The sequence below is a fragment of the Helicoverpa armigera genome, chromosome 3, assembly GCF_030705265.1.
Source record: "Helicoverpa armigera isolate CAAS_96S chromosome 3, ASM3070526v1, whole genome shotgun sequence".
Classification (NCBI taxonomy): domain Eukaryota; kingdom Metazoa; phylum Arthropoda; class Insecta; order Lepidoptera; family Noctuidae; genus Helicoverpa; species Helicoverpa armigera.
This window is the reverse complement of record NC_087122.1, coordinates 1,366,678-1,379,956: the sequence shown is the minus strand read 5'-3', so window position 1 is coordinate 1,379,956 and position 13,279 is coordinate 1,366,678. Positions and strand designations below refer to the sequence as shown.

Below are 13,279 nucleotides of genomic sequence, written 5' to 3'. Positions count from 1 at the left end.
ATTGAAATTCTCCACCAATAAACGAGAAGCTATTTGGGATTGACATAGAAAAGTGTAATATAAAACAGACTGTCAAAAGCTGTCATACTATTTGAACGCGTTCATCATTTAGTAAAAAATAAAAAACAACATTAACCACATTAACGAAAATTACTTAAATTAGTACATCTCTTTATCAAGCGATGTCCTTTATTACATTACTTCTCTGTATAATATGTTTTCTTATTATAATTTACAAATTCACTAAACAATTTTGATACTTTTGAACGCTTCTAATAACAAAAAGTTCAGAAATTCTTCGCACGGAAACGTCAAAATAAGTTTCCGTAGTAGGTAAAGTTAGCGAATCAAACTTTATTTTAGCAACTTTACGGCTGACAAAAAGGCAACAAAAATAAGTGTACAGTGTTTCTAACGAAAGTGGACAGTAATTTGTGATATTTTGCTATAGATTTCATTCATAAAACCGTTCAAGGTATGGTGCATTATTTTATGTGTGGGTACAAGTCGTGGTCATAGTTGATGGCCTTCGATTAACATATTTCTCAACTTTGTTGTACACAGCCTACGATGGCAGAACTTTAATGAGATATTGTCGACTCGTCGTGGGCGTGACTATCACATAGCCACAAGGTTTTAGAATTATCTCATCTGATACATAAAATAAAAAACTTAAGTTAGTGTTAAGTGAAAACGTTGAGGAATATTGTTAATGCTTCCGGGCTTTAAATTATATAATAAACAGTCGATAACATTTGTTTACAATGCTATAAATAACAACTATTGACTGTTTAATAACATTTTATATTTGTTTTATTTTAGTTTGCATTACCACAAAAGTAATCAGAAGACGAATTTATTACTAACTTGGAGTGCAAATAGTCAAAATGCCGCGCAAACTGCTAAAGTTCCTCATAGTGTTTGACAACACATCATTGTTATATTTTCCTGGTCAATTCTTGTCTGGGAAAGTTCTAATGGAGTTGCAAGATGACACACCAGTATTAGGTAAGACTTATTGTACAATTGTAAATAAGAGACAGACAGCTGTTTTGTAACAATACTTAACACAGTTTTATTACAATTAAACTTTGAGTAGTATCACTTAATTGTATGTTTCTTAACTCAAATGTTTCATTGTTTTGAATTGAGTTAAAATGTAATTTAGATCAACATTTCCTTCACTTTTTGTTGCAATTATAAACTTTAATTGAATGCGTTTAGGTCTACACTTCCATGTTATTGGCGAGGGTGTTGTGCGAGTTGGTTCTGGCAGACATGAGAGGCTGTTTGACAAGGAGAATTACATTGACTTCAGAATGAGACTTCTTGGTGAACCAGGTATGTTATTTCTCTGTATATTCACGAAACAGACTATACATGGTCCAGTGTCAAGACTATTTACGGAATAAAAAACTTACTATAATAAAAAAGTACAATAACACTGCTCATTGGGATACTCTTCAATAAAAGTACACATTCTATTCTATTTAACAAACTCATGAAGAATGTGAGTTGTTAAGACAAAAATGCACATAAATTTCAACCTTCATTAGTGTAAATATTGACTTGAAGTGTAAAGGTTAAGACAATACAAGGCGTATGATTTATTTTTGTAAGGTGTCTAAGACTTCACAGTACATATTGCCCAAGGGCAAAACTACAATTTGTATTTTAACATGTAGTAAATTGTTTTGTCCAGCAGTGGACTGCGATAGGCTGATGATGATGATGATGATGATGAAATTGTTTTGATTGATTACATCATTCTTTAGCAACTTTACATAAATGCTGAATCTGTTGCGGTGAAATATTTCACTAGGAAAATAAATCAGGAGTCAACTGAGTGAGAGCCTATTAAATACTATATAATATCCAACAAAAACTTACCCTATCTATAGAAATGAAAATCATAATCTAATAATAAGTTTAATTTAGCCCTCGCCAAAAATGGCGAGTCGCAATTAGTTTCCAATTACGCTCATGTATCTATAACCTTGCAACGAAAATGCGACACGCGCGATATCCAAGCCGCCATTAAGTTTATCAGCAACTATACCACTTGTACCATACACAGGTCACGGCACATCAATCCTATCCCCCGGCATCCACAGCTTCCCTTTCAAGTTGGGGCTGCCGATGGGCTTACCGTCCACCTTCCTCGGCACTCACGGCTGGGTCCAGTACTACTGTAAGGCAGCACTGAGAGAGCCCAATGGCCTGACTCATAAGAACCAGCAGGTTTTCATTGTGATGAACCCTATTGACCTGAATTTGGAGCCGCCTGTTTTGTCTGTGAGTATTAATTTTAAGTTTTAAAATTATAAATGCGAAAGTAACTTGATCTGTTTGTATGGCTTTCAATTCTGTCAGCTCATAAATCAGGGATCCAGAAGTTTCTGACTTTACCTGTAACATTCATACCAATAATTATGCTGAAGAGCTTTTTGCTTTAATTCTCTGATCTCGGAAATTACTAGGCAGATTTTTCGTTTTTCAAGTCTCTAACGTCAATTTTTTCTGGGTGTATTTGCAATTCTGTTAACATACTAATAAAGATATCCCGATATCCTACACTGATATCTAACTAGCGGAACAAACTCGTAACATCATATTGTGCCTAGTCACAGTGAGTGCACTGGGTACTACAGAACCACTCATGCATCCCCTGATTATTGCGTACTTCCATAAATGTTTGTAAATCAAGCTCTGTTCGTAGTGTCAAGGCTAGCTAAGTAACACACAGACCTTGGCTTTGGACCCTTCGAGAACCTAATTTCAAAGATAGAGTACTTCAAATATGTACTCCCTTCTGTACTTTTTTACGTATTAATTCTATTTACTTCCTTATTTACTTCTTTATGTACTGCCGCTTTATAAGGACAATACTGTCCTTATGTATTCCCACTAAGAACTCGCTCATATACTATCCCTATGTACTTGTACCTTTATCAACTCTCTATGTACCCCTATGTATTACACAGCCTTCTTTATTGTCCCACTGCTAGGCACACAAGCTTCCATATCCGTATCATTTATTTGCATTCCACAAGTTTGTCATCCTCCGAGCCTTTTTCCCAAACTATGTTGGGGTCGGCTTCCAGTCCAGTACCAATGCTTTACAAGAAGCGACTGCCTATCTGACCTCCTCAATCCAGTTACCCGGGCATTCCGATACCCCTTGGTTAGACTGGTGTCAGACTTACTGGCTTCTGACTACCCGTAACGACTGTCAAGGATGTTCAATGACAGCCGGAACCTACAGTTTAACGTGCCATCCGAAACACAGTCATTGGTGTCTAAGATATACTTAGAAAGAAAAGTTGCATTGGTACTTGCCTGACCTGGAATCGAACCCGCGCCCTCATACTCGAGAGGTTGGTTCTTTGCCCATTAGGCCACCACGACCCACAAGACGATTCCACAAGTTTGTCAAGGTGTCAAAATAGGCTTAAAGCTAAGTACAATTGTGGACCTTGATAGGGCACAGTAGTACCTTGGTAGGTAACATTGGGCATTTAATGCCAGTATCCTCTCACACAGAGAAGGATATACCATTAATCTAAAAAAACAGCAGTCTTAACCACCAATACATAAGGCCCAAAATCCCCCAGCAACAGTTCGAATGCAGCGTAGAACATCGTCTCGGCGTGGGCTGCGTAGGAGGCGGGTCCGTCACGTGCGGCGTGGCGCTGGACCGCGGCGCGTACGTGCCGGGGGAGAGCATCGTGCTGACTGCGACCCTGCTCAATAACTCTAAGACTACTATTAAGGCTACGAGGGCTGCGCTTACTGAGGTATGTACATAATGGGATATCATTATGCATTTGAACTATATTATGTCCTGAGCAGCTGGCTGGTCTCCAATCGCTAGTCATTATATTATCACATTCTGCTGCTAGGGCTTTGAAGGGCTACGAAACCTGCCTAGTCAAAAAAAGATAATGCATAAACATTTATTTATTTATTTATTTATTTATTTATTTTTCCTCTCTTACAACTATCCTTACAGATTAAATCTAATTCGATAGTGTAACTTAATTCTATATATACATAATATAACTACTGGAAAACAATTCCACTTAATAATCTAATTCTATGTTTTATAACTAATAATAAATACTGTGGTTCTTTCAAACTCGCTCAGTGAGCAACAAAATAGGTCAATTTCATTTGCTATGAGGTTCATGGTGCGGAGTGCGCGCGTCAGCGGTGCCTCTCCGAGCAAGTTAGTGCGCCCCCGCGGCACGGCCAGCAGCGGCGGCCGGCGCCGTCGCCACACGTATCTGTCCGGGACGCACACGCCCACTTGCTCCAGAATATCGGGGTTGTGTATTACACCTCTTAGCACTTTGACTAAATACGATATGAGTGCCAGTTCCCTCCTGACTCTCAGCTCGTTATATCCTACCATTCCCAGTATAAACAAAGTGGGATACATTAAGGGATAGAACGGGTATACCCCGTAATACCTCATATAAAGATACCTAATAAACTTGTTTTGCACTCTCTCCAACATAATACTATATTTAGTTTCATGTGGAGACCAGATGACTGCGTTACATTCTAAGTGACTTCTGACTAGAGCGTTGTATAATGCTATTATAACCTTAATATTAGTAAAATTATGTACCATCCTAAGAGTAAAACCTAAATTCCTAAATGCCTTTTTACAACAATTCACTATGTGATCACGAAACACTAACCCCGAGTTAAGGCGAACCCCTAAGTCCCTGACCTCTGTGACTCTAGGCATCGGTGTTCCGTCCACCTTATAATCACAGAGGACAGGTTTGCGCGACCGAGAGAAACTAATAGTCTGACACTTCGACACATTGAATTTTAAAAGGTTCTGCTTACTCCAGTTCACTACTCTGTCGATATCCTCCTGAAGCACTTCACAGTCCTGTTCGTCGGTAATAGCTAGGGACAGTTTAAGATCGTCAGCAAACAGTAGACATTTTGCCTTTATAACTATCTTTGGTAAGTCATTAATCATTAGTATGAAAGCTAAAGGTCCAAGATTACTGCCCTGACTAACTCCAGATCTTGTAAAATAAGGTTGTGATGTACGCCCCGCATAATCAACATATTGCTGCCTATCTCTCATGTAGCTGGCAAAAAAAGTTAGTAAATGTGGTGTAAAACCAACGGCCGCTAACTTTGTTAAAAGCACGTCGTTGTCCACCAAATCAAACGCTTTTTTAAAATCGAAGTAAGCGGCATCGACTTGCCCCCCACTGTCTACTATCGGTACCACATGAGCCATGTGGCTAAGGAGATTGCTGGTGGTACTCCTTTTAAGTCGAAACCCGTGCTGTGCTTCCGACAGTTGCGCACTTACCTGCTCGTGTATTGCTTTGTGTATGGCAGACTCGAATACCTTGGCTACAGTTGATAGCACAGCCACCGGCCTGTATCCCTCCACCTGCGACTTCAAACTTCCTTTTGGTACCGGAACAACCCGAGTTAATTTCCATATTTCAGGAAATACCGCTTGCTTCAGACTTATTGATACAAGTAGGTTTGTATAACAAAAACAAAACATGTACAGGCCCGCCGCTAGCTGTTTGTTCGCCCGCGTGCAAAACCGATTATGCCGCCCTACGACTACGTATTATTGTCAAAAAATATATAAGGGGCGGTCCAGACCCACCCGCCCATTCATATCTATTTTACTTGTCCAACGGAAAAAAATATGTACATGCACCGCTCTGATTGCAGAAAACGCACTTCCTTTTGGATACATAAATATTGCAATAGGTACATAACATATATTACACATAACTTTTTATTTACTTGAAATGCTCAAGTCTTAGAGTAACCTAAGAAGTCCTGGGTTAGCCCATAAGCAGACTAAGCAATTGCTTAGGGCATGAATGCAGTGCAATCATTCATTACCCAAGTGGCCCCTATGTATTGAAAGATTGTGATTAATGGGTAGGTACCAACATAATGTATATCAAAGTACTTAGAACAGATTATGGGTAACTTAAACTAACGAACTTAAATATCTATAGCAATGTTTAATTTCAGTAAAATATGTTATTAATGGTTTTTGGTGGGTTTCCCGTTGAAAAAGTCAACGCATGAGACATAATTTATGTGTAAGGAAGCGCGAGCGAAGCGAGCGCGAAATTTATTTAGTCATAGGACACAAAACAAATAAAAACCACTGTAAATTAACAAAGCAAAGTCAGAAAGTAAGATATACACAGAAATGAAGTGCAAATGTACATGAAGCCGCGAGCGAAGCGAGCGCGATTTTTTCCTTAGAGTTTTCATGAAGTAAACATACCACAAAAAGCGAAAGTGAACAAAAAGCTATAAGGGACGTGCGCGAAAAATGATTTTTCGGAATTGAATGCCAACAACAATTAAACAAAGATAAATTGCGATGAGTGCCGGTTTTAACTCAACCAGCTCCCTGGGCGAGATTTCTACGGCGCCCTCCAACTGCAATTCAAACCCATACGAAAAATAGAGACGTATGTAGATACCGATTGCGCGAGCGAAGCGAGCGCGAATATTTTTTTTATAGTACACAAGTCGGAGCAAAAATTACGTAAAATGTAGCCCAATCGTACATAAGTTATTGCTGGTTGGTGAATGCAAAACAACTAGAATATGTCTTCCGATTGCGCGAGCGGAGCGAGCGCGAAATTTTTTGTAATATTTTATAACTCAAAACAAAAATTACTTAAAATTTTACCCGTACATAACTCTTTGTTGACGATGGCGCCTATGTATTAAAATTTTGGGACTTAAAGTAGTACCGTAAATAAGAAAGTTCATATGGAAACTAGAAGTTACTTTCTTATTAATTAAAGAACTTAAAAACGACGCTCCCTTTTTGCTAAGGTAGACTAAAAAAATCTTGAAAAATAAAAACAACTGTAAAGTGAAGCAAGCCCGAAAATTTTTGTGTTTTGGATCACTAAAAGTCCTAAACATATATAATAAAAAGCGACTGTGAAGTGAAGAAGCCGCGAGCGAAGGGAGCGCGATTTTTTTTGAGTATTGGGACATTAAAAGTAGCTATATGTGATAAAAAACCGAAGTGTAAAGCAAGGAAACCGCGAGCGAAGCGAGCGCGAAAATTTTTGAGTTTTGGGACATAAAAGTAGTGTTTCTTCGAGAATTTCTCAAATTTAACGCGGAATTAAACACAAATTCGCCTTGGGCGCCCCTGAGCCCGCGGCGCCCGGGTTATTCACACACGCTGCACCATAGGTTAAGATGGCCCTGATGCTATCCATTCATTTGGATACAGTTCTTGTAAGTTGCAATCTTCGATGAAATTTAAAACAAAAATAGGAGTAACATTCTGATCAAGGATTGGTTGGGGGCGCCTGCGGCGCCCCTTATATCCGGCGCCCTGGGCCGTCGCCCAACCGCGCCCTACCCTAAAACCGCTACTGACTGCGATATCTGACATGGAGGCGCGAGCGCAGCTAGCGCGAATTTTTTTGGGGATGCTAAGGATGAACCCGTCAAAATTGATAGGGGACGACCAAAGCGAGGGCGGTTTTTCTGAAATTTTATTGCTAATCTACTCATCTATTTTTAGTAAAAATATTTTTATTACGTAATTCATCATCCTCCGAGCCTTTTCCCAATCACGTTGGGGTCGGCTTCCAGTCTAACCGGATTCAGCTGAGTACCAGTGCTTTACAAGAAGCGACTGCCTATCTGACCTCCTCAACCCAGTAACCCAGGCAACCCGATACCCCTTGGTTAGACTGGTGTCAGACTTTCTGGCTTCTGACTACCCGTAACGACTGCCAAGGATGTTCACTGACAGCCGGGACCTACAGTTTAACGTGCCATCCGAAACACAGTCAATGGTGTCTAAGATATATTTAGAAAGTACATACAAACTTAGAAAAGTTGCATTGGTACTTGCCTGACCTGGGATCGACCCCGCGCCCTCATACTTGAGGTTGGTCCTTTACCCACTAGGCCACCACGACTTAACAGCTTTTTTATTACGTAATTATGGTTTAATTTTGCCGTATGGGTTAATTTTGCCGCCCCCTAAATAGTGCCGCCCAGGGCATTTGCCCCAATGCTCTCTCCCCCCACGCTTCGCCAATTGTTGATCTTAAATCGTTTTTAATAATTTTTAATTTTGAAAATGATCAACAAATGTAACTGAAACCGACAGTGTAAGTAATATTCTTAGCGCTATTGCTGTGTTCGGAAATATTGAAATCAAATAATTGGTAAAAAGATATTGTATTTTTTAATAGTACGTGATAGGTCGCTCGATTTGCCGCCCCCTAGGACGTGCCGCCCGCGTGCGGTGCACGCGCTGCACGCCCGCTTACGGCGGGCCTGAACATGTAATGCAAACTAGCACATAAGACTGGGTGTGCGTTCGCGCAGCGGAATGTTGTTGAATTTAAAGATTTTAATTATGCAGATAATTAGTGTAACACGTCCTATAATTGTGTATGGTAAATAAAAATTTGTGTATGCAGCCATTGTGGAGAAATTCACCAAAAACAGATTCCGCTGGGCGAACGTTGGCGAACGTTGTCCTGGCGGAACTTTTTTTAATCCATAGACATTAGATGAAAAGAGATGTGTCCGAAAATTAGTGTGTATTTGTGTATAATTGATTATGTATGAATGAAATCAGTGCATGCATACAGTTGCGTACACAAGCGTTAGGAAAAAATAAAACAATTGCATATCTTGAATGAAAAATATTTTTTTAATAATAATGCCACTATCTACGACATTTTAGTTAAAATACGTAACATTTATTAACGTTATTTTTAATCACGTAGTCAAGTAATTTATGTAAGTAATAATAATAAAAACCTCGATAATAAAAGTACCTGTTGCCCTCTTGTTGCTTACCTGTTGCCCTCTTGTTGCTTTTCAGTGACTGATTCCCGGGGGCCCAGTAAGTGAGTTGGCGAGTCTCCACCTGCCATTTTTACGTGTATTTATTACATTGTTATCGGCAGGTGCCATAGTTCCCGTAGTTTCCCCATTCCTAGTCCACTAGCATCCCATCACAATAGCCCAAGTAGTTTTCATCCATAGTTAGCAATAGTTTAGCACAGAACCGAGGATTGTCCTTGGGTACATTTCTATAGTGTATACAGGGATAATCGTCGGTTTTGTGTCATCATTTCATTAAAGTTGTCTCAAAAGGGCTTCAGCGTGTTGGCTTCGGCCCCACGTTCGCCTCCCAAAAATCCGGGACTCTGTAGTCCCGAGGTCAAAAAGAGACATACATTTATAAAAACCTCGATAATAATAATAATAATACGCCCCGCAGGACATCTGAGGCGGATGACGGGGAGTAGCGACCCCGCGGGGCTATATATCCGAGTGCTCCAGGGAGAGTATACTGTCCCCCATCTCCGGCTTGCCGGAGTGAAGCATGACGGGGGATAGGTCTCCCGCCTCTTGGCTTGCCTTCATCGGCCGGTCAGAGTGGAGTCGCTAGAGCAATGCTCGGAGGGTAGGTGCCTCGTGGTAAGTGGCGAGTGGGCCGGTGATGCTGGAACCACAGGGAGCGCGTGATCTGCGTTTAAAGTCCGCCGAGGTATCCTCACCCTTCTCAGCCGCTCATGTCCCTGTTGCCCTCTTGTTGCTTTTCAGTGACTGATTCCCGGGTATTATTAAAAAAATATTTTTCAATCAAGATATGCAATTGTTTTATTTTTTCCTAACGCTTGTGTTCTCAACTGTACCAAATTAATAAATACTAACCTACCAAGTTAAGAACGTTGCTTAGACAATGGCACGGCCGCTTTTTTGTAGCTATCCGAACTTGGTCGGATTATGTAGGGTTTCGATGCTCCGTCAGTATTATAATTGTCTTTCTTTAATTACTGAATTTAATGACATGAAATTTTGCAAGTGAATAGTTGAATGATTAAACTAATTATTGGCATACATTTTACCATGCAATTCCTTTAGAACGTCGTGATATTCGACTGCTATGTAAACAGTGATCTGTTCATGGTAAAATATCCTATAACTTTTTAATTACTAACGGAACATCATTGATACTTGGCAACATGTTGGAGACACTTAAAAGGTTTGTGTAAACGTGAAAATCTAGACCCCAAACTGCATACTTTAAGAACTAAGACCTAATAAGTGTATTTTACGTTTATATTTTTATCTTTTAAACCCTACGACTTTTTCTAAATATTTTTTTTAAACAAATATAAACAAATTCAAAACAACGTATGTAAAAATCTACAGCTCTCTATGTAAGCGCTTTATATGAAAACTAGCTAATGGCCAAACGTTCGCGTAGCGGAAACTTGAATTTCTCCGAAGTTTATGCATGCACTGATTTCATTCATACATAATCAATTATACACAAATACACACTAATTTTCGGACACATCTCTTTTCATCTAATGTCTATGGATTAAAAAAAGTTCCGCCAGGACAACGTTCGCCAACGTTCGCCCAGCGGAATCTGTTTTTGGTGAATTTCTCCACAATGGCTGCATACACAAATTTTTATTTACCATACACAATTATAGGACGTGTTACACTAATTATCTGCATAATTAAAATCTTTAAATTCAACAACATTCCGCTGCGCGAACGCACACTAAGACTGGACTTTCACGTTTTTCGACGAAGCAAATCATGATGCATCGGTATTTCCGTTTTTTCGCTTTTTATTACCTAACGTTTTTGCGGTGCATAATATCGACGGAATTATAATTTGAAGTCACGATCACGACCTATCGGTCAAAGGCCTTGTTCAATAAGATTTTTTTGTTCGCTCACGATAAATGAACTTTTTTGTTATTTGCTCATCATTCTAATGATGATAATGTCGAATTCGAAGTTTTTTATCCGTCTAGCCAATAGTACCTAGGTACTCAATATTTATGCACATGGCTTTTGGATAGTGAGAAATGGATAGCTCGCCGTCCATACGCTATCTATGCCATGTTCACGTTCTATGCCAGTCTCATAACCCGTCAGCATAGTAAGGACGGACTTTTCGAAAGATTTATTTTGATCCTCGAACACAGAAGTCCTAAAAAGAAATAGTTTGTAAATTTTTTAGGACTCAGCTGTTCTGTGGGGAGGGGGAAGCCATCCAAAACGAAAAACCCCATTAATATAAAATTTCCGTGTCACCTTTCATATAGGTAGTCAAGCTTGATCAGGCTCTTATCCCATTGGCGTCTTACGAGCGTTCACGCTTCTACAAAGCAGCACAAACGTACCGACAATGTCGAGAGTTTCCAATGGAGTAGGAGCCTAATATTGCCCATAATTGCAGACGATCCAATACTCAGCGCACGGCAAGGTGGCGGCTAAGGAGGTGCGCGAGCTAGCGTCGCTGACGCACGGCAAGACGCGGCCCGGCGGCGCCGACACGTGGCGCCACGAGCTGCTGTACGTGCCGCCGCTGCCGCCCACCAACCTGCGCGGCTGCCATCTTATATCTGTGCACTATGATGTCTTTGTGAGTATTGCAACCTATTCGTAGATAAAGATATCCCGTAGAGTGTGTAGAAGTGTGCCAAATCGCGCAGTGTTCAACTTGACGCCAATAAAAATCTTAGTAGAAAATAGTGAGTTGCTTTTCTCAACCACCAACAAATTAAACCAGCTTCAAAATTTGTGTATTAACCAACTTAAACCCATCCACTGCTAAATAAAAAACCCGTAAACCCGTCAACTGGTGGATTGTTCGGGAAAATATTACACTTGCGCATACGCATAAACGCGTTGCAGTGAGGAAATCAGTACATATACAGATACCTACTTAGCTAGCCACTTAGTTATGTAGATCTATTCTCGAAACGACTTTTACAACGAAAAGCAATCTGTATAAAAATAACTTTATTTTTACAGTTCATAATCGAGCCTAAAAGCTTAGAAAAGGAGGTGAAGCTGCAACTACCGATCCTGATAGGCACATACCCGTTCCGCGAGGAGACGGAGGAACCACAGCCACCCACACACTACCCCAGCACATTGCCTATCTTCCGCGCCTGGCTGCACGACAAGCCTGCAAACTGACACACAAATACATAATAAAAAATATATATATGCACGCAAAGTCTTAACATTTGTATGAGTAGCAGGAATTCGTTCTTTTCTTTTTGTCTTTGTTGAAGGTGAACGAACGACTTTTTTGTAGGTAGTAAAGTCAAGTGTGTAAACAATATGAAGCTCAAATCTCGTAAAAAAAATAGTATATCAAACTTGTGTATTAAAGTCGTGATTGTAGTTTCGAAATCTAAATATAGAATCTCAGTACTATATTGCAATAAAATATTGGGATTACGCCCTCTTTGGAAACGTCGGGGTATGTACGTCCCACGAAAATACGACAAACTATATACCTATTTTAGTAGGTGCATAATAAGAACATGAAAACACGACATTTATATCGGACATTCCTTATTTTTAAGAAGAGTTAGTTTTTATATAGTTGAGCTAGATTTTATATGTATCAGTTTCGAATATGCGAGAATATGTTATAGTAGGCAACGAAATGTTTATAGTACTTAATTAAGACTGTTATTATGAAGTACTTACGTAAAAAAATATTGCAAAAGGAATTGATTTTTAACTAATAACACTAAAGGAAACACTTATACAAAATTATACACTGCCGTAATTGTAAGATAAATTAATATTATTATAACTGATTATTTAACAGTCATTTTATTGTTATTTTTCAGAAAGTACTTGTACTGTTGTATGTACTCTATTATGAAATTATAATTTTCTTCGAAATTTTATGAGCCAGTTTAAAACGCATTTGAATCTAATATTTTAATCTCTAGTGCCATTTTAATGTTTGACTTAAAAATTCGGTATATAAAGTTTTTTAAAACGTTGATTATTTAGGGGAGAAAATATGATTATATTAAACGATATTTTCTGGAAAATGTAGAAATTTATAATTGTTTGATATTTAAATTATAAAAATATTGTGTAAACAAAGAAAACTTTAGATACCGAAAGTGGAATCTGTGTGAAGTATTAATTCCTATTATTTAGAAGTTTGGTAACGAATGTATACTAATGGAAATGTATATAACTAACCTGTGATATACCGGTCCGTCCATTTAATTTAGTTGTAAGCAATTTAATTATTATAAATATTTACCTATTATTTATTGGTTTTATTTCGACACCTCCTGAACTCATGGCACGTAACTTGGTTACGGAAAAAAATATTTCAGATTATGTTTAAATACCAATTGAAGATCCTTGTGCTTTCTTAGTTAGTTATGAAAGATAACAATTGAGTTTGATTACA

The 13,279-nt window shown here is 38.9% G+C and overlaps 1 protein-coding gene across 3 annotated transcripts; it reads left to right on the top strand.

Moving 5' to 3' along the window:
- Nucleotides 1-301: 301 nt before the first annotated feature.
- On the top strand, nucleotides 302-13,132 carry LOC110381841 (arrestin domain-containing protein 4). 3 transcript variants are annotated; one of them, XM_049836048.2, is made up of 7 exons: nucleotides 302-475; nucleotides 823-1,008; nucleotides 1,225-1,341; nucleotides 2,078-2,295; nucleotides 3,615-3,797; nucleotides 11,282-11,467; nucleotides 11,860-13,132. In XM_049836048.2, the coding sequence occupies exons 2-7, from the start codon at nucleotides 888-890 to the stop codon at nucleotides 12,025-12,027; spliced, it is 993 nt and encodes a 330-aa protein (XP_049692005.1). In that variant the 5' UTR covers nucleotides 302-475; nucleotides 823-887; the 3' UTR covers nucleotides 12,028-13,132. The 3 variants fall into 3 exon arrangements, with proteins under 3 accessions (XP_049692005.1, XP_049692006.1, XP_063899551.1); XM_049836049.2 differs by lacking the exon at nucleotides 302-475 and adding an exon at nucleotides 496-633; XM_064043481.1 differs by lacking the exon at nucleotides 302-475 and adding an exon at nucleotides 505-676.
- Nucleotides 13,133-13,279: the final 147 nt, after the last annotated feature.